The sequence below is a fragment of the Ixodes scapularis genome, unplaced genomic scaffold (assembly GCF_016920785.2).
Source record: "Ixodes scapularis isolate PalLabHiFi unplaced genomic scaffold, ASM1692078v2 PGA_scaffold0__279_contigs__length_252992795, whole genome shotgun sequence".
NCBI classification, from domain to species: Eukaryota; Metazoa; Arthropoda; class Arachnida; order Ixodida; family Ixodidae; genus Ixodes; species Ixodes scapularis.
This window is the reverse complement of record NW_024609835.1, coordinates 45053330-45073393: the sequence shown is the minus strand read 5'-3', so window position 1 is coordinate 45073393 and position 20064 is coordinate 45053330. Positions and strand designations below refer to the sequence as shown.

Below are 20064 nucleotides of genomic sequence, written 5' to 3'. Positions count from 1 at the left end.
GATTTGACAGTATGAATTTGAAAGCCTCCCCGCAACTTAAAATGGCGTAAATTTGAGCATGTTTTCTGTGTTTCTGTGCGTGGTTTCTTAAATTGTGACGTCGCCTGCCAACACATTTACATTGACAAGTAGGCTTAGCCGTCTGCTCTTCATAACAGTCTTCTGTAGCTTCAATTTCCCATGGAAAATTACAAAATATTCCTTTTCTCGCCGCGAAAGAGTATCGCTACCGATCTATGGAAATATTCCAATGTGTCTTACCCTTAAAGTAATTTTGGGGCATCTTCAGTTTGCACGTAAGAATATTTGTTCTTAATATTGTCCTATCAGTAACCAAATTTTGCATCTACATAAATAAGTAGAATGCAACTATATAGATTTTGTTAGAATGTATAATTTTGATATTTATTAAAAATTTAATAAACTTTTGGTAGCCACTTGAAAAAAGCACTTTTGGATTTTTAAATATTTGAAAGTAGAATAAGTCTTGCACACATTGTTTTGTTGTTCATTGCACTCAGTGGTATAAAGGAAGCAAATTAGTTCATTTTACTGGGCTCTTTCAGGTATGTTACCATGCTCCATGTGTCAGCAAGAACATGTTTTTTTTCCCGTATGTGCATTGCATCCAGAACATAAAAAAGAGGCTATATAAAATATAACACCAGATTCATAAAGAGGAGATCAAGCACCATAAAGTGTGAAATGTCATTTAGTTATCGTAAATAATAATAAACAGAATGTTTTCCCCTGGCGTATGTTCCAACCCTTCAAACATTAGAGAAGAAACTTGTGCAAGAAGAGGATAGAGTAAGTCTTTCAGAGAGCATGTTTGACATTAGAGATGAAAACCTTGAAGTACAAATAAGATCACAACAGTACCATTTGCCTCCACAAAACATTTTTCATATCACGAGTCAAACTACAATTTTTTCATCATAAAATATAAGCGTGAAAGACAAAGGACAAGGGAGGACAGGACAGGACAGACACTACTTTCAACTAACATTTTAATGAAAAGATAACGAAAGAAAATTATGAAGATAAATTAATATAAAAAAGAAAAAGGAAAAGGATTTAGAAGGAGGACTGAGATAAAATAAAAAGCTAATGAAAAATTAAAAGATAAAAAAATATAAAGGTAAAATTATTTTTTTAAATTTGAAAACAAAAGGTTGAGCAGAAAAACTAAGTTAAAAATAAAGTTAAGGAGATAAGGAGATATTGTAGCTCCTTGGGTGACCAGTTCAGTGATGGTGTGCTTATGCAGGATTCACCCCTACCTGCGATGGCCAGGGCTTCATAAATTTCTACAGTTCTTTCGTCGTGCAATTGCCTCAGAATTCCTGCGCAAGCGAACGACGAAGAGCACCTTCTAAATCCTTTTCTTTTTCCCATAAACCTATCTTCGTCTTTTTTTTTGCTTTCATTAAAATGTCCTGTCCCGTCCTCCCTTGTCCTTTCTTTTGTGCTAATATTTTATGATGTTTAACCAACTAGGCCACCAACTTATTTTGTTACAATATTTACATCTTGACATTTTTACATAGAAGCCTCGTATAAAGTGTATGCGAGAGAAACATACTTGTGCTCTTCACACTACTAAGAGGTGCATCCCAAAAGTAATGAGGATGAATTTATCAGGGCCCATGTAGATATACAATTTACCATTACATTGGATCTCTCTCAAAATAGGCTCCTGGCGAGCACAAACTATTTCCAGTGGTTCTGCCATTCTTGGAAGTAGTGCTGAGTCTTCATCGGTGAATGTGGTCAGCGCAACTGTTGCAGTGTTTTAGGGTTGAGAGTTTTGTGATGGCCAACCTTTAACAGTCTTTTCCTTTTACAAAATGCAAAGATATTGCAGGGGGCCATGTCAGGGTTGTAGGATGGGTGAGGGAAGGACAGGTATGTTTCTCTCTGCCAGAAGCTCCCATATTGTTAGTGTGTTGTGGCTGCATGCATTATCACGGTGCAGGATTAGAGATGCAGCAACATCCAGTAGGACATGCACAACTCGTTTCAGCAGCCAGTCAAGCACCTCACAATAAACATGTTTTCAGTGACTGTACCTCCAGATGATAAAAACGCTCCTTGTAAACCAATCTGCCATGATTAAGAACAAACAATCAATATGGATACCACCCCTGACATGCTCTCGTACGGGTTTCGCCTTCTTTGTGTGCCACTGCACACTTTGGCACTTCGTCTTGGAATTATGCCACCCACATATGCAAGTTAAAAACACAAAGAGCTTTCTCCTGCCCGAGAAAAGAAGAAAACGTCCAGCCTTTCCAGTCTCGTGAAGAAGACCAGCGGAGCTGTACTCGATACACTGTGTGCTTCTTCTTCGTCGTCGTCTGTTTTTTGCGTTGTTTCCTACGATGAATTCCCACCAACGTGCCCAACTATCCATTCTCCTATTATAGCTGGAATGGTTGCCGCCATTTATGAGCGACGGCGGAAACCATACTGGTAGTGTGCTTGCCGCCGTCGCTTATAGAAGGCGGTAGCTGTCCAGGCAGGTTTCTGTCAACATACATGGACACGGTCTTGGGGAACCTAGCCCTTAAGCTCCGCTGTAAAAACAATCTGGTACCTTCATTTGGAGTGTGAACCGTGTCTAGCCTTTTTCATGATTTCCTGTTTAGTTTCATTCAAAATTTGGTTCTACATCTTTAGTTGAATGACACACTTGGTGCAGCAGAGTACTACATACTCTGCTGCACCGAGTGAAACTGTGCAAGTTCTTTTCCTCATCCTTGCCCCTGTGTCATGGACGACGCAACATCTGCAGAATATGGTGCTCTGGACCACAGTAAATTAATTTTTATTACTTTTGGGACATAACTTATATAGAAATTATGTAAGTTTAAAAGTTCAATCTCGGCCTGGACGGCAAATCGGCGGCAGTGATAGGATGCAAAGGTTATAAAACAAAATGTTTCTGGAGCCCTATGTTAGAAGCAATTTTTGGAAATGTTTTGTTGGATGTTAAATCTACAGCGGTAGAGGTAATACTCAGTCCTCTGACTTTCTGTCTCATACCTGCCCTGTGATTCTGAAAGACACAAGCCTGCCATAAAAAAGTTTTAGCTTTCACCTGCCACTGTGACTCACATAAAGTACTCAAACTTTAGCACACATCATTTATGTGGAAGGAACAACACTGTATATTAACGCTTATTATGAACACCTGGCAGATTAAATTGCATGCCGATATATGTGTGCATTTCAGTCATTCAAACAGTACATGCAGCCTTGTTAGTCTTCAAGCAGGCAGCGATTTATACAGGAACACAGAATTCACGGAATTTACGAGAGAGGGAGGGAGTTTAGAAAAGAGTGGAATGAAGCCAAGGGGCCAGCTTACGCCTGCTTCGTGAAGCAGTCTTGCTAAGAGAAGGGTATGTGGCTGAACACCACGGAAAGCATGTCCCCAAAACATCCAAAGCACCGATTTCTGACACAACTATAAAGAGAGAAAGACAAGGAGTGGTTAGTAGTGCTAAGGTGACAACTCCTCCTTTACAAAATGGCATGCAACTGGTCACACTGGCTGAAAAAAAAAAGATGCACAAATAGTCGGACTGAAAGTTAAGGGGATAATTGTGAGTCATTAGGAGGGTGAATTTGGTTTTGGCGGTTGCTGTTATGTTCGACATGCAGTCATGTCGGCAGCCCAAAGCCAACTCAGGACGTGGCCACACCTAAAACTGTTGCTCGCATTCAAAGAAATGCATCTCATGAGGCAAAGGTGCGAGATTCTAAATTTCAGACACATTTTTTAAGTTAATCAATGGCCTACAGGCACTGCTCTAGCTGCCGAGAAACCGGCCAACCATTTCATCGGTCCATTCTGCAGCACCAATTTAAAACTACTTTTTGGATGGACATAAAATAAATCTAGATTATATTTACGATTTAATCGCAGTCCCAAGAGAGATTTATCGGGACTAGCAAAAATCCCCGACAACTTCTGACGTTGCCGGCTCGAGCATTTTCGTCCGATAGACCAATCTCACCAACCATTTGGCGCATGCGCAAACTTGAGCAAGTCACCTTGGGTGCCCCATAACTTTAGTCCACGAATGCGACGGACGCGGTGAAAGTGCGGAGGCTGTGCATACATGCAGGTCCAAAACCCAGCTGCTGCCGTCGCCTTGTTCACCTATTATTAACGTACGACACCGCCAGAACCAGCAGAAGTGTTCCGCTTTTTTTTCACTCAAGGGAAATATAAGTTTGTTGTCCAGCTTTTTTTCCATACCAGTTATGTGCACACACGACCCACTCAAAGGGGCACTGGCTTGTCCGCAAAGTTCATAGAAAAGAATACTGTAGAATATCACTATGGGTTCATTCAATCCCATTTGAGCAACAAATTACGGGTTAATTAAGACCTTTTTTGAGCCGTGATGCTGTTCAGGGGCACGCATGTTAGCTGCGGGATTGATTTGCATGTGCGCTTTGTTTTGTTCACAAACACGTTTCAGGAAGGAACAATCAATGTTGCACAATCTTTTGTGCCCGACATCTGTCAATGTAACTAGAAAGACCCGCCAGACTGCTTGTTAAAGACGAGGCTAGCATTTAGTGCGAGCTCTGGCGACATACTAGATACATATAGGGTTTGCTAACAAATGTGATGAGCAACATTTGCCCTTGTGGACATTCAGATCATGCCGTTCCTGCTTTGTGGTGCATTACATGTTGCGCAACCTGTTTTATATTGTTCTTAATTTGGCTTTTTGCTCTGGCAGAAAATTCTGGGGTATATTTGTAAAGGTGACATTAGTTTACATGTTAGAAATATGCTTCACCGACATTAGTTTATGTCGTGCTTCTGTTCTATGTTTCAACCTTGACCCCGACTTTAAAATATCTCGCGGTACCAGCTCGCCAGATTTCTCCTTAGGTGTATGAGGCGTCTATACGACGTATGTGTGTGCATTTGGCAAACGAGCTAAGGCTATAAAAAAAGCTTGATAATTTCGCTTTGTGTGACCAGTCGTGGGCACAAACTTTGAAGAACTGTAAACATAGAAAACAATGATGCAGAAAGCTACCGGTAAAGACGGATTGTGTGTTCCAACGAATCGCTGCCGAACACGAGATTCCGCGCGTTATCGGGATACAAACACGATCCGAGCCAAGCACGATTGTACGGCACCTCCGACCCAGAGGTCACTCCGCAGGCTCTATCAGTTTCGTCCTAATCCATTCTCAACAACAGGGCAATCAGAATCTGCGAGAGTTTGTTTTTGCACACCCAACGTCGCTTACCTAGCTTTCTCGAACAAGCACAGCAGACTCATTCACTGTCTCTTACTGCCAGCTAGGTAAACTTTGGCAATCCATTCTTTTCTCTCTCAACTGCCAGTCTTTTGGAAAGCTATGAAACCCGGCCCCCTCATGTCCGGTGCTGTTGTTGCTGCAGCCAGGAATGCAATACGTGAAACCTGCCTTAAACGCGGAGCGGAATTTAAATGGAACAACACCGCTAACGCCCTCCGTGCGAGGCTGGCCGTCGGCCAAATCTTTACCGCATCTCCACCTGCGATTGCACCAGCCCTACTGTGTAGATGCTAAAGGTGCCACAATGCATCGCGGCACAGGCAGCGTAGCGAGACTTGCCGGTGAAATCGGTCTATTGTGAATATGTCCTACATGGAGTGGTGCCATAACTAAAGTCTGAATGAAGTAGCAACTATGTTAAAATTCCAGAGATGAAAGGAAATTGCACATTCCTTTAAATGTCTCTCTGGAGGCTGACTGTACCTAGAAATTTTATATCCAAACCTGAAAATAATGGCACAAATCCAAAGGCCACTGGATCCCAACACCTCTATGGGCGACCAACAACCCGAATGTCTCCCACCACCACCTGACTGAGCCATGTAGACCATGTAGATCAAAACAAAAAAGCAGTACACTTACTGAACTCGGAAACTTCCCTCATAAACTGGACTGCCAGTTTCTTGAGGACGTCATTGTGTTCTTCTGCGACGAAGAGCCCCAGGAAGGTCTGGGACGTGTAGTGCTCCAATTTAATGTGGTCTGGAAGTTCTCCTTTCAGTTTGTCCACCACATGCTGTAACGCTCGCGTCAAGTGAGCAATTCCGTCGTCCGGGGCCTGCGTACGATCATGGAACGTTTTGACTGTGAAGTTAGCTAGGTATGCTTTAGTTAGAAATAACTATAAATATTATTGCACTGCTCAGCTCAAGACTTCTTTTTGCAGAAAGTAAATGCTTGTGACAAAGTCCATGCTTTTTGTCCCCATTTCTTTGTTTAATGCTTTAGATGCATGGCCACAATAGTTCTGGCAGGTGAGTTAAATAAGCGCAAAACCCCATCCTTTCCCCACTTTGAATTTCTGCCACTGGATACTGGTGCCTTATTCACAGTTGTGAATATTTTCCCCATAAAGGGTACCAGAGGTCACCAAGAGAGTATCATTTCATTCCAGGACTAATATTCACCCACTCTCCTCCTTGCTAAGGAAATGTCTATTAATTAGCTATAACATGTTCCTTGCACCCAACTAATTTCACACAGTTAAGACTCATTGCACATGTAAAGGAATGAGTGTGTCTCCGAGGTAACTTCTCCGAGGTACTTTCAGCCTTGCAATCTTGCTTAACAGTTTTTATATCAGAAACCTAAGTGAAGCAGCACTCCATATTCAAGCGCCGTTTTCAGCAGTCCCTGCGCGGGTGATGAAATGCGCTTCTATGACATACATTACAAAAGTTATACTATAAAATCGCATCTGTTGCCCAGAACTCTAGTAGCAAGACCTGCAATAAGCAAGTCTAGGACGACTTCTTGGACGACCTCAAGGACGCCGCCTAGAGGACGCCGCCTAAGACGACCTTAGAAACGACGTCTAGGATGACCTCTTGTACAACCTCTTGTACAACCTCTTGGACGACCTCTCTGACGACGTCTAGGATGACCTCAAGGACGACTTCTAGGACGACCGCTTAGAGAAATTCGGCCTTTCCACTCTGGTTTTCACAAGAGTGTAAAGGCTGGAAAGATTGCTGCTATATATGAACGACAACAGCAACCAGACAACTGGCAAGCCGGTTGTCTGGTTGCCGCTGTCGCTCATAAATGGCAGTTTCAGTTTATTTTAAAAGTTATAGGCAAATTAAAATTATAAAAACAAGCAAGAAATAACCTCTTCCATGACGTCCCTGGCCCTGGCTTGGGTGGCCATGAACTAGAGGAGGGGTAGTGAGCTCAGCGAGCGCTCACGGCTCCGCACTCCATGTTGTTGGCTCAAGAGGGCGCCACTAAAGCATGTGCTGGATAGGCTAGATGAAGCGGGCGACCAGGGCAGCTCGCATTGCATTTGCTGTTCTACTAAACACTAACTCGGCAGGACACTTGATTGGCCACAAACGACAGCAAACATGGGGTAAAGGTCAGTGCAGAACGGGAGCCACTTTGCGCTGCCAAACCGCCAAACGGCCAAACTGCAAACCAAACTTGCTCGCTGAAGGCCTTCAGAACGCTAAAAACCGGTCGGATCCTCCAGCCCATTCGACTGTAACGCCGCTGCGTACATCTGGGACCTTTCTATGCTTGCCGCTTCACAGCAATGCGTGGCGCGCATCGGCGCCTGATCCCACTACACCTTTCTAGTATGCGCCGCCTTTTCCACCGCTTGGTGGCGGGTATGTCGATGGTTTCATACCCTCTAAACTGCATTTGCTTCCTTTCTCATCTAAAATACTGAACAAAAGCTACTTTCAAAACTGAAACGGTTCGCGCCACTTATATTTTGTATTTCAACTAAAAACATCTTTTAGCGGCTTTGACCAGTCGTAAGGCAGAAGCTGACCAGAAACCTCCTCCTCCTATGGCGGCGCATTTGGCACCACGGGCCGACCCCGTAGGAGAAGGTGGTTTCCACGTCGTCCGGTTAAAATATGACGCACTCATATATAGTTACCCCATCCGTGCCCGCTGGGCTGCCCGAACCACAAGAGACGTGGAAACCGCAAAAAAGGTAGACGCTTAAAGGGACACTGACACCCCCAAAATATTTTTTTTTTTCAATTTTTTGTTAGGCGATTTATTATGGTGTCGGAATACTAGCCAATTAATAGTTTGCTACAGAGTCACATATTTTGTTAATGAAGCCAAAAAACGCAACTGCTCGAAGCCGAAACTCCTGCACCGCACGGAGAAGTGGAGAGGGGAGAGTGAGTGGCAGAAGTCACGTAACTACACCCATTAGTGTGATTTTTTTTTCTTTTGTGCGCAGCGGACGAAATGTGTTGCGGGATTCGTTTGCCGTGCCATTCCTTTGCAGTTATGTTTGTTACGCACGCTGTTCTGTACTTCAAGATGAGTTGTTTTGTACATTTAAGTGTTGGCAATTAGTAGTGAGTGCCCGTGGTGAATTCCCGCGATCGGCTCCGAAAAGAATACTCCCAAGATGTTGCATGAAGAGCTGCCTCACTATCCTGCATCTGAAAGTGGCATATTGTGCGGCAGAGTGCACAAGTTTCCGAAAGATCAACGGGTCGGGATTAATGGCCGGCTGCAATTCCTGTAGAACAGTTACGGGAACCTTGGAAAGCAGACGCTACCGGATTCATATGCTCCTTGCATTTTGTGGAAAGTGACTACATTGAGTTCGCAGGTGCCAAAAATGAATTTCATACCACTTAGTTCAGCGACGCATCGTTCACAACAATTGTTTTTTTTTTTTCAGAGATAATTGTAAAAAGAAAAAAAGTAATGTAAACATTGCAAAATGTTTGAAAAAAAAATTTTATGCCCTTACTAGGAACTGAATCCATGCCCGTTGCGTGTGAAGCAGACGTCTTCCCACTGAGCTACTGAAGGAACTCTTTTGTTTGTAGTAATGCAGCGGGCCAAGTGTACGTCGGAAAGTTTGCTGTCGATTTCCCTTCGTACTTGACGTTTGAGCGAGTGATGTCTTCAGCCACGAGAAAGGACGACAACTTGGCGTTGTCTTCATGCAATCTGCTTACTGGTCAAGCGTGTCGGGATGAATATAAATTCTTTTGATCGGTCCAAAACTTTTCTTTCGAAGGCAGACAGAATTCGCCGGTACCGTGAATGACAAATCTGAAGTAGAGGTCCCACGCCCGTCATTCGCTGCCACCCGCGAGTCCCACTATGAAACACAAATTGACGCCATTTTGAGAATTTTGCAGTGAATGCGCAGAATACTTCCGGTTGTCTGTGCAACCTTTTTTTTTTTTAGTCAACGTATTTGAAGCTTTATGGAAGCCACAAAAAGTGGGTTTCATATTTTTAGTACTGACTGTGTGCCTTCAATGACCCACGACTTTGATTAAATTTGGTGGTTGCGTCTAAACCTTAGAAAACGGCCCGTGACCACGGAAAAGAGAGTGAGCGCGACTCAAACCGTCCAGTTCTCAATCGGTGGTTTTCAGGCGGAAAGAAACCGAAATTCGAGCCGCAAATTACGTTCTGGGTAGTTGGACTCTCACATGTCACAAACAACTAAAATCCTCGGCGAGCATAAATACCCTGTCAGTGTCCCTTTAAATAGGATTGCAGGGCCCCTTTAAGCAACAGCACCATCAATAAAGTCCAATACTTTACCTGAAAGAAGGAGCAGAGGGTGATGTGAGGGAGGTAATTGTGGGCCCCGTTCCGCCCGCACTGGAGCATCGACTGGAGGAAGAATTTCTGTAGCTGTTCTAGAAGAGGTCCGACGGGACAGAGGTAAAGGATGTATTCCCTGGGAGTGCTGTCGTCCAATGTGGGGTCATTGACGTGCGCTAGCAACCTACAGGAAATGCAAGGGCGACAAGTATTAACACTGAAAGAGAAACAATGCTGTCTGCTGGTAAGCTAGTCAACTCTGGTTAAAAACAAAACCAAAATAAATGACTGGTATCGTTTTAGTGGCACGAAATATGATCACAGCTGAAATATTACGTCAAAACGAAGCCGCATACTCCACTAAAACCGATTTTTGAGATCCGACAGGGAACACTGGCGCAGCACCCGTGACGTTATGTCACAACCGTATGGCTGATGATCAGTGTTGCCATCCCTCTAGCAAACAGTTTTGGATTTGCCGTAGACGCACCTGAACCACACTTTGAGCCGTGATACTTATAAGACTACACACTATATAGAAAAAAATTGTACCTCGTAATTCAGGGACACTGCTTAAACTGAAAACAGTCGTAATCCCAAATTAAAAATTGACCGGAGATAACCTTTAAAAGTGAGCTAAGGATCAAAGTGTGAGTATACTCTTAACATGCCCACAGTTCATTAGACCGCCGTAAAATGTCCGCCTAGGTGCTTGCGGCACAAGTTTCCTCATGTGACGTCAGCTCCTCCACTCTACACTTTTTGGGTAACAAAGCTGTAGTGCAGAACTTTCTGTGTCACTTAAAAGAAGGCCAACGCGGGACACAGATTGAAAACAAATGCTGTATCAGCGTTCGACCAAGGCTCATATTTGATTGATGAAAAGCACCTTCTCAAGCTTGCGACCTCCGCTAAATTGGATATCCCAAAGACAAATGTTGATGTGATAAAGGTGTTTGCGGATTATACAGAGCGGTGAAAGGGGCCAGGAATTTTTCTACTGTAATATCCTGAAAGGTGGCCCACCTAAAAGTGAAAGCAAATTGGGTGAAAATATGGAGAGGGCTAACTTTCGATGTGCAATCAAAGGAAGTTGAAAAAATGCTAGTTCTAGATTTCGTGACCTGCGAAACTTGCGACTGCACTGAGGGGCAACGAACCAAAGACGACTGTCCTTTCCAGTCAGCAATGTTCGCTTATCTCCTCTCCTGGCTAAGTAACAGACCATTTCTGCCGAGATCACCATTGGTCAGGGCCCTGCAATCACTAGAAGTGAGCTATCTTCTGATGTTTCTAAAAAAAAAAAGCACATCCTGCCAAAAATATGGGGTGGGCTATCTTTCAGGGGTGGGGCATCTTTCGGGACGTTACAGTATGCATATTTTTTCCGAAATGTTTAAAAATCAGCAAAGCCACAGCTAAGCAGAAATAGTCAGAACAAGGTTCATATTGAATCGAGTACAGTCTCCGGCAGAGCACGGCAGCGAAGCTCGTGAGGACAGTCTGCGGGTTCCACGTCACTTCATAGGCAACTGCAACAGTTGCACAAGCCATACACTCATCACGGCCATACACGACGAGCGGCTGAACGTCGTGCCTACGTGCTCGGCACCAGCTCACTGAAGGAAGTGAGCTTCTGCAATGTTGGTATCACACGCGCCCCAACCACCCGTGACTGTCACAACCACTGTGCCTTCCCCCGTTTACTCGCTGTGCTGTCTGTAACATTACTCTGTGGTGCGGTGAAGCTACTCCGCCGTGTAGAATCCCTCTATGCGTAGCTCTTGGGACGACAGTGATGTGCGCCCTGTTCTTTCAAATAAAACTAGTAAATTCAGCTTAGCAACGCTCCAAGCTGAAACTTAATATGGAACCAGCAACCTGACTTAGTTTGACTCTCAAAAGACACAACCGTTGAATCTGTGCTCTGTGCTGATGCACGTGGAAATCCCCTTACCAATCTGCGGCGAGTTGCACACCTCTGTCTCCCGTTGCAGCTAAAGCTTTCTCCCTGCAATGAGAAAGACAGACACAAGATCAGGCTCGTTAAAGAAAAAAAACAAAAAAGGAACGTCTACATAAAGTAAGCCTATCTAAGACACGATCGAAGGTAAATGAAGTGAATAAGATGCAGTAAACGGCCCCCCCCCCCCCCCCCAAAAAAAAAAAAAAAAAAAGGAAAGGAAGGTATACATGCTAAGGCGTGACGGCGAAAGCATCACAGACGAATGAGTGTTACGGTGCCGAAACTGCCGGGCAACGGACACCCCTGTGGTATTTTATGAGCGATATTAGCAATTTTCCCGCACATTTCGGGGTCATGAAAAGCCAATTGAGTCGCCTTCTGCCGTAGATCTTTTATTGGCAGAAACCTACGCCGACGCTTCGCCAGCTGAAGCTTAGGTCCGACTCGCATCACGATGGCCCATTAGCGCTCTCGAGTTCGATCGGCGCCACAACTGCACGCATCAGCGATGCCCGAGGACGGGTGCGATAAAATCATGCTCAACTTACGCCCTGTGCTTTGGAAAGCCCATTTGCAAGAGCACTTGCATAGGCGAGAGGTGCTGCCTGTGCGGCCGGCTGCCGACATTTCTGCGTGGCGGGGGGTCAGCCATTCGGTTCTGTCACATCGTTTCAAGGCTTGGCAGACGCAGCTCCTAAGGTGTGGAGACGCTGCAACGGCACACTTTGCCGATAAGACACCATTTACCCTCTATCTCCGATAACGCCCTGAAAGCATCGTCGCAAAAAAATCTCGATGACTTTTTGATCTTGCTGCGACTAAACTCGGCTTCCGTTTCCGGACCGTACAAAACAAAACGTAAAGCTTACTTAAAAGAAATAAAACTTCTGTCAATTAAAAATAAAGATAGCTTTTACACTAACACGAAAGAAAATCGATACCATTTCTTGTTTCGTTAAATCGCTGCGAACGCTGCGAACGTAGTGAACAACACGCTCGATCGGCCACTTGGGGCGTGACAGTATCCAAAATGGCGGGTGTTTTATTTGAAGACATTTTCGATGTAAAAGATATTGATCCCGAAGGAAAGAAATTCGACCGAGGTAAGTTTGTCACTTCATACCAAATAGTTGTTAGCTGCGAAGCCCCACAACTCAATGTAGGGGCTTTTCAGTGTCACTCAGTACTTCGCGAGCTACGGCCATGTGGCACGCACGCCGGCGAATGAATGAAAACGTAGCCGATTCGTTACTAACCTTTCGCAAAACACCTAAATACTCTCATTAAAAGTCACGCGCTTGTAATTAGTGCATGTGGCAGTCTCGTTTATGTTTGCCGATACCTGCCGCCAAGCTTCTGACGTACTACCGGTGCGCGAGAGAACGTCATATCCGTGTTGCGAACGTTCTGTTGACATCCAAATGCTTATCATACACGCTTATAATTAATCAAGATATCACTTTAGGAAGCACCTGATTTGGGAGAACTGGCACAATCTCAGGTTGCCGTTGTCGCTAGGTTGGAAGTTGCACGCGCACGTGGAAGCACGTGATGCATGGGCTTTAATCCGCGGTACAGTGTTCCGCGGTATCCTGAACGACATAATCAACACCTCAGCTGCGTGTCGGAGAATCGCGCCTTCTATTTTATCCTGTTTTATCTCTGCCTGCTGCTGCTACTGCCCGGGATCTCAGGTTCCCCGCGTACCCTTCCGTCGCTCGCGTGAGCGGCAGGCAGTCGCGCGCCTGCGCGCTGGCTCCTCCGCAGTGAGCGCAGCCACTTGTTTGTCAACGAGCGTCGGCATCAGCTGGTCTCCTGGCTGTTTCCGCGAGCGGCGTTTTCCGCCTAGCTCGCCACCGTTCGCCATCTTTTCGGGGCCGAAGCATGAGCTCGGGTACAACAACGACAGAACATGGGAAGAACAGTAACATAAACATCAAACTGGGGATCGATTTTTTTTTTTTTTTAATGATGTTTGGATTGGATTTTTTGCGAGAGAGATGGAGTGGAAAAAAACATGTGCTGGCTGGATTGTGGTTTGGAGGGGCTCACACAAAAGCCTAGTGGAGGAAAATAGCGAGGTAGGGAATGGGTTACGTAAGCGCCACTGCTGCGCCGGCTCGAGAGAGCCGAAGCGGCGGCAAAGTGTTTTCCCGGTGACGACACACGAGGCGGTGAGCGGGGAGGAGGCGGCGGCCGCGGGAGGAGGAGAGAACCAGCGGGTCCCAATGATACGGCGCGTTCTCAGTCGCTCTCAGCTTCGTGTGAAAAAGGCTGCTCTCTCCCCCTCCGTCGGCGCTTGGGCGAGTCTTGGAAGAAATGACGCAGTTACTTTGGGCCCGGGTCCGCGCTCGGAGGTCGCGGTCGCAGCGTCCGGACCCGGCCGCCATGGCAGAACCTTCGCGAAGGTGAGTGTTCGTGAACTTCGCCACGTAGGACCCCGCGCGCGCAGTGGCAGGCGCGCACACACGATCGTGACAACGCGACCAGTCTTCTGGCGTACAGGTGCGGCGTTTTGTTATTGTATCGAATTTCCCGATTTCTCGAAGGGTGCCCTTCGATTTATGCCGCTCGTGGCTTTTCCGCCGTAGATTGCAGTGGAGAAAGCGCATCGCTCGAGCGTTATCATATCCGATAAAGTCCTCACAAGTGATCGGTGCAGTATTGGGACACCGGTACGGGTATCTATCATTTTTCTCTTCTCAGGTCGGGTTTGTTTTTGTTTGGATCACGCGACGCGAATACGTTTTCCTGTGGGTAAATATTTGTAGCACGCTTACTCTTATTATATATATATATATATATTTCGTTTACCCCCGCAGTAGTCGGGATTGCTCTATTGGATATTTTCGGTAATGTTTTTAAAGCCCTCTGTGGGAGTTGTCAAGCTGGTCAAACTGGCGCACTTGCGGCACCGCCAAAAAGAAAAAAAAAGTGGCAATTCTCTGATTAGCTAATTTAGTCAGGCAGGTCGGACGCAGACGTCATAGTGTGCAAGACTCGTCAAGCTGTCGCGGTTAGGTGTTGTATCCTGCGCGCACGGACACCTTGCATTGGGAGTTTGCGTTCACGACTAGCAACAGCTGTTCCGTCACCTCCCAGAGCCGCTCTTTTTCTTTTTCTTTCGCCTCCGTCGGCAATTTCCCTGGGCAAATGTCAGTTCGACGCTAGTACCTTGGGCGGACTTTCCTTTCCTGGATGTCCTTCTGGCGGTCGCCGCGGCCCAGCGAGCGGCAAGCGCACCATCAAATCGGTCGCGCTCTTTTCAAGGTCAAGTTCGTTCGCTCATTCATACCGCTGGCTGCCCTGCCTGCCTGCGCGCGCATCCCCCCTCTCTCTCTCTTCCTTTCGTCATTAGTTTCACCTCTTTTTCCCATTTCATATTTTTCCGCTCGCGTTACCTTCTGGTTTCCCGTGATTTGGTTTCTGCTTTCTTTTTACTTTTTACTCTGCGTAAATTTTGAGAAAACGACGAGTCCGAGTATCAGGGTTGTCGCGTCGTTGGCTTAAATAGCCGATGGGAAAAACACGAAAAATATTGTGCGCTTCAATTTCTACCATGAATTCGTGCCAGATAGGATGAGGTATGTACACGCGCGGCTTTTCTGTGGAAGTAATTCTATCGCTGCCCTTTAATTTCCTACCAAGTCTAGGCGTACCAATTTCCTCTCTGTAGTCCGTGTACAGTTGAGACTCTCAGTGTTCCTCGCACGTAACTACGAATGTTTTCTTGTTTGATTTTTTTTTTCTTTTTCTTTTCGAATCGTTTTGAGGAGCGGGCGATTGTTTGTTGGCGCTCGCGCTGTCCGGAGCGGAGTGGGGCGTTATTGCGGCACCCGGCCGTGTGATGTAAACAGCGCGTCCTGTTGGCTGCTGGGCTTGGCTCCCCGCTCGGCTCAGGCCCGGGCTTCTTGCCAGCCAGGGGCGGCCATCTTGAAAAAAAAAGAGGGCGTCCGTTCCTTGCGGCGCTGGCGCCTCTCCGTCTGCCGTTGGACTACCTCTGCTGTGTCACGGCCAAGGACGGCACGCAGCTGGCCGCTCGTCGGAAAAATCCCCCCTTCCTTGGCCTATTCTCTCGCGGGGGAGGCTGGCTTCGGAACCCTCCATTCGTTCCTTCTGGGGCGACGCACCTACTCACGCTCGAAATTACGGTGGACGTTCGCGCGCGCCACTCGTTAAATTGCCCCGTTTGTACATGACACCATTTAAAAGCAGACGGGCGTTAGACTGTACAAATTTGTATAAATTTAATCATCCGCCAAAGTACGTGTGTGGTAAAATGAGTTTTTGTTGGTGGTATTTTTTGTCGATACATGCGTGCAAGTATGCCCATAACAACAGCTGCAGGTAATACACCGGCGACACCAAACTCACGTTTGCATTGATTGGTTCGATCGTATGTGCGTGTACCACCGCGCGTTCCCATTTTGTTTATCGTTTTTTTTTTTTTAAATTTTTCTGACCACTTGTGTTTGGATTACTGCGCTTGTGGACTGTGGAGTCGATCTGATCTTCGTAAACTTCTGCCGGATGATTGGTGTCTATAATGAAGGGGTTAATAGCTTCCACCGGTTCCGAACGGCTTGTGCATGCATTCACGCGGTTGGGTCTGGAAAGTTCGTTTATTCATCCAAAGAAGGTTAAAAAAAAAAAAAAATGACACGAAAAAGAGCTGGGCACTAAAAGGATTGACGAAGCGGTGGGTGGGAGGTGGGGTGCCAACATCAACAAACAACGTCGGCGGCCCCCCTTCCCGAGGTGGATGAGCGGTGATCAGCGGTTAGAATCCCGCAGTTGTGCAACGGAAGCCCCGCTGTCTTTTCTATTTCCATCTTCTTTTCGGCGCCTTCTTGCTCGGTGGGTGGACGGCGAGTGTTGTTTTCAGGCGGCGAGTTTCTTCTTCGGCAAGCCTCGGTCGACGGCTGCCGACATTTCTCGTATTTTTGATGTCCATTCGCTAGCGCCGTCATCAATGCAGCCTTCTCCTCCGCGAAGAGCGGGCGGCCTCTCTTTGCTTCCATTGACGTCAGCGGCGTTGGAGGTCCGCGGAGGAGGGAGAAATTTGTTTGCGCGCCGACCTTGAACTTGAAATGCAGGCGGCGCATCTCGCGACTGGGTGACGCATGCGCAGTGGTGCTCCTCTTTCCTGCGCTTTTCCGCTCCCTCCTCTCGGCTCCCGCGTGTGCGTGCGCGCGGTCGCCTGGCAACAGCGCTGCCTTGGACAGCCTTGGCCCTGGGTCCGCCATCATGACGGATCGCTGCTTGCCGGTGCGAGGATTCATTTCGTGCTCCCGCTGTGCCACGCGCTCCGGGTTGCTTGCTTCCGTCGACACTTTGGGTACCGGCGAGACGGAGAAACGATTCGGTTGGTCTGGCCACCAACCCGATGAAAAAACATACGCGAATAAAATGACGAACAAGCAGCGTTAGGCCCGAAACACGCGCGTTCAGGTTGAAATCGATGCCGAACGGAGTTTGCATATGCAGCGTTCGTTCGTCGGGGCTCTAATGAAGGCGTTCCGACTGGTGTGAGTGGCAGGAGCCATTAGCGTTTCTCGACGGTGGGCTGCGACATTTGTTTGTCACACCCGCGAATCGATTGGGTGTTTTCTGTTTATTTTTTTTTAAACGCGAGCTCCCGCACGCGCGCACAAACTCTCTCGGGCGTGCACCTCCGCTCGTACGTTCATGCACGCCGGACGGTGTGTCTGTTTACTAGATTCTGCCGTCGTTATCTTTTTTTCCCCCGCCGAGAGAGCGCTTATATAATATTCGTCGGGATGAAATTGTCCTTGAGGAAATATGAGCTCTAGCTACCGTGCGAGCGAGCGCGTCTTTTTTTTTTTTTTTTTTTGTGGCTGCGCGGTTGGACAGTTTGGTCACGGCCGCTCAGATCTCTTTAAGCCGCCCCCCCCCCCCCCCCCCCCTGAAGATTGGCGCTGCGACGGAAAATAGGCTCTTTTATAACGGCGTCTTTGCTCACTTTGACGATTTCGTCATTCATTCATTGGATGGATCTGCTGGACTGAATTCACGTGAGCGTTCTCAAAGCCTGCGTTTGATACTAGCCGTTTTTTCTTCGGTACAAGTTGCGTAACCGTAGTAATCACTGTCCGCACCGACTGAGCATTGCATCCAAAGACAATGCACCTCAAAGGATAATTCTGAAGCGAGCGAACTGGGGAAACCTTAATCTGACAAATTAAGTATCAAAAACAGAACCCGTAAGGTCCGGAAAACAGCTTCAAAGGCAAGCGTACGTTTGTTACGAAGGGATTGGAGCGGTTGCTCAAAGTTTTGATTGAAACAGAGCCGGCTGCATCTCCCCCTGTGAAGGTGGTTTTACGGCACGGGCGGTGCATTGGCAGTGAAGCCGAACGGTTAGTATGCGCACGCGGCGAGTGACGTGTCTTTTCACATTTCCTTTACTTTCGTAAATCGAGGTTGTCGACGCGTATGTGATGTGTGGGTTTCGGTTGGAACTATCCTCGTGACCACCGATATGATTGCGAGAGCGTTAAAGATGGATCCTTTCAGCGGGGAAAGATATTATTATAGAATACGAAAAACATTTCAGCGAGAAAGGAGGGACAACGGGATAAATATAGCGAATGATATTTTGGAGATATATAGTTGTGGTTGTTGAATCTCAGGTGACGCTGTTTTTGATCGCACGTATAGTTACTTCGATGTCCGGGGTGTGTCGCAGAAAGTTAAAGCAACGAGAGCATCGGTTATATACATAAAATGCTTTCGCTTAGCGCTCACAGTACACGAAACTAATGATTATTGATTGCTTGTTTAGCAGGCTTGCTATCCCCGAAGACGGCAATCGGTCCCATAAAGTTCCAATCTCTATACCTGTGTGCAAGGAATGTAAAAGGAACGGAATGTTACCGTGATGGAACTTGGGAGTGTCACCTTTGTTGAGTTGATTGATCGAGTGAGAGCAAATCTGGGTAGGTTAATTATTTCTTTTTATCGTAAACTATAATTATATCCATGAAATGCGCGATGTAAACGACTGCGGAACTGTTTTTAGCTTGGGGGAGGGATTTGTGCCATTGGTGCTTACAGTTGCAGCTGTGTATATGATAACTTGCCCCAAGTCAGGAGTTTACGTCCGCTAGGAAACCTACTACGGGCGTCTTAGAGGTTTGAACTAACACTTATTCGCTGTTCGAACGACTATCTAAAGGCTAGTTCCGGGGAGGGGGAGGGGGCGTGTCTTGAGTCTTTGACTGATAAATGAACATCAAGCAGTTTCCTTAGCTGTCTATAAGGAACTCCGTATAAGCTTCGAAACAAAGGCTGCAAGACTTTCGACCTTTGTCAAAAACGTAATTGTTAATTTTTTATTTTTATTTTAGCACGGTGTAGGGTCGGTTTCTCTATTAGGCTACCAAGGAAGCGTGCCCTTTGCAAATATCACCGTGGAAATTCCCCACTCAGCAGCAGGATGTAAGCAATTGACGTCAGCCAGCGCCTCGGTGGGCGAGAAGGCCCAACAAACGAATAGCAGTCAGCGAGAAAAGCCCAGAAAGGCTCCAAAAAGCTTGGCGTTAAATTGTTTCCGCGTTGTATAGCTTCTGTTATATGTATATTGTTTTCTCTCTCTCTCTCTTTGGCTGCATACAGAGGATGTGGACTCTTCGGAATGCGGTGCAGTGCTCAAGTCATGCGAAACAGCTGCACTGCGGTCACAGGCGTTCGGGCCTTGCTTTCTTATTGCGTCGGTTTACAGCGGCTAGGCCAAACAAAGACATTCCGCGACGTATACGCCTAGAGCGCTTCGAAGAATGCCCGTTATAGAGCAGAGCTACGAAATACGGGCGCCTATATATATATATATATATATTTTGCGAGCACTAGCGCAAAACCTTTCGCGTCCACTTTTTAAGCTCAAGCAAAAGTAGCCGCATGACATCTCGGCATAGTAACGTAAAACCTTTTTTTTATATATAAAATTATACGTTTCGTTTTTCTTTCTTTCTTTTTTTTCTTTTTGTTTGTTAATTTGAGCCGACATTTGCCAACTCCGAGTTCACTTATCTTGTATGTGCTACGAAACTAACTAAAACATTTTAGCTTTAGTAAAATATGGGCGAGGCAACGATGAATTCCAGTACACTTCAAACGTGTGAGCACCTTTCCCTGATGTGACAATAGCTAAACAATGCTCGGACAGGAATTTTCTGCGCTCAAGACGGCAACGGCCGCGTTGATATGGTGGAGAATTTCAGTGTATTGTTCGGTACCTTCGATAACGACACGATGCGCGTGCGAGGGCGTCGGTGGGTATCGGGTATCGTTATCGGAGTCATAGGAACGATCTACTAAAACTCCTTATTGTGCACACTTAACGAAGTTCGTGAAGGAAGGTATTTCACGGAATTTAACGGGCGTTTCATTTTGTATCGTTTCGAGCATGTCTGGAGACTAGCATGCACTCCAGTATATTTTTTTTTTGGTTGGTT

The 20064-nt window shown here is 46.4% G+C and overlaps 2 protein-coding genes across 3 annotated transcripts in view; one reads left to right on the top strand and one right to left on the bottom strand.

The window, feature by feature from the left end:
- LOC8038037 (protein UBASH3A homolog) overlaps window positions 1-12619 on the bottom strand; it is a 47973-nt gene extending 35354 nt beyond the window's left edge. Inside the window, exons 1-5 of one of the 2 annotated variants that reach the window (XM_029986706.4) lie at window positions 12136-12619; window positions 11579-11632; window positions 9619-9805; window positions 5941-6136; window positions 3374-3472 (exon numbers count right to left, since the gene is read on the bottom strand). In XM_029986706.4, coding sequence (XP_029842566.1) covers window positions 3374-3472; window positions 5941-6136; window positions 9619-9805; window positions 11579-11632; window positions 12136-12239 — 640 coding nt within the window. In that variant the 5' untranslated portion in view covers window positions 12240-12619. The remainder of the gene's footprint in view (window positions 1-3373; window positions 3473-5940; window positions 6137-9618; window positions 9806-11578; window positions 11633-12135) is intronic. The other variant, XM_042287132.1, reaches the window with a different exon arrangement.
- LOC8038035 (DNA-directed RNA polymerases I, II, and III subunit RPABC3) overlaps window positions 12558-20064 on the top strand; it is a 109369-nt gene continuing 101862 nt past the window's right edge. Inside the window, exon 1 of the mRNA XM_029986708.3 lies at window positions 12558-12690. Within this exon, the coding sequence (XP_029842568.1) occupies window positions 12618-12690 (73 nt within the window). The 5' untranslated portion in view covers window positions 12558-12617. The remainder of the gene's footprint in view (window positions 12691-20064) is intronic.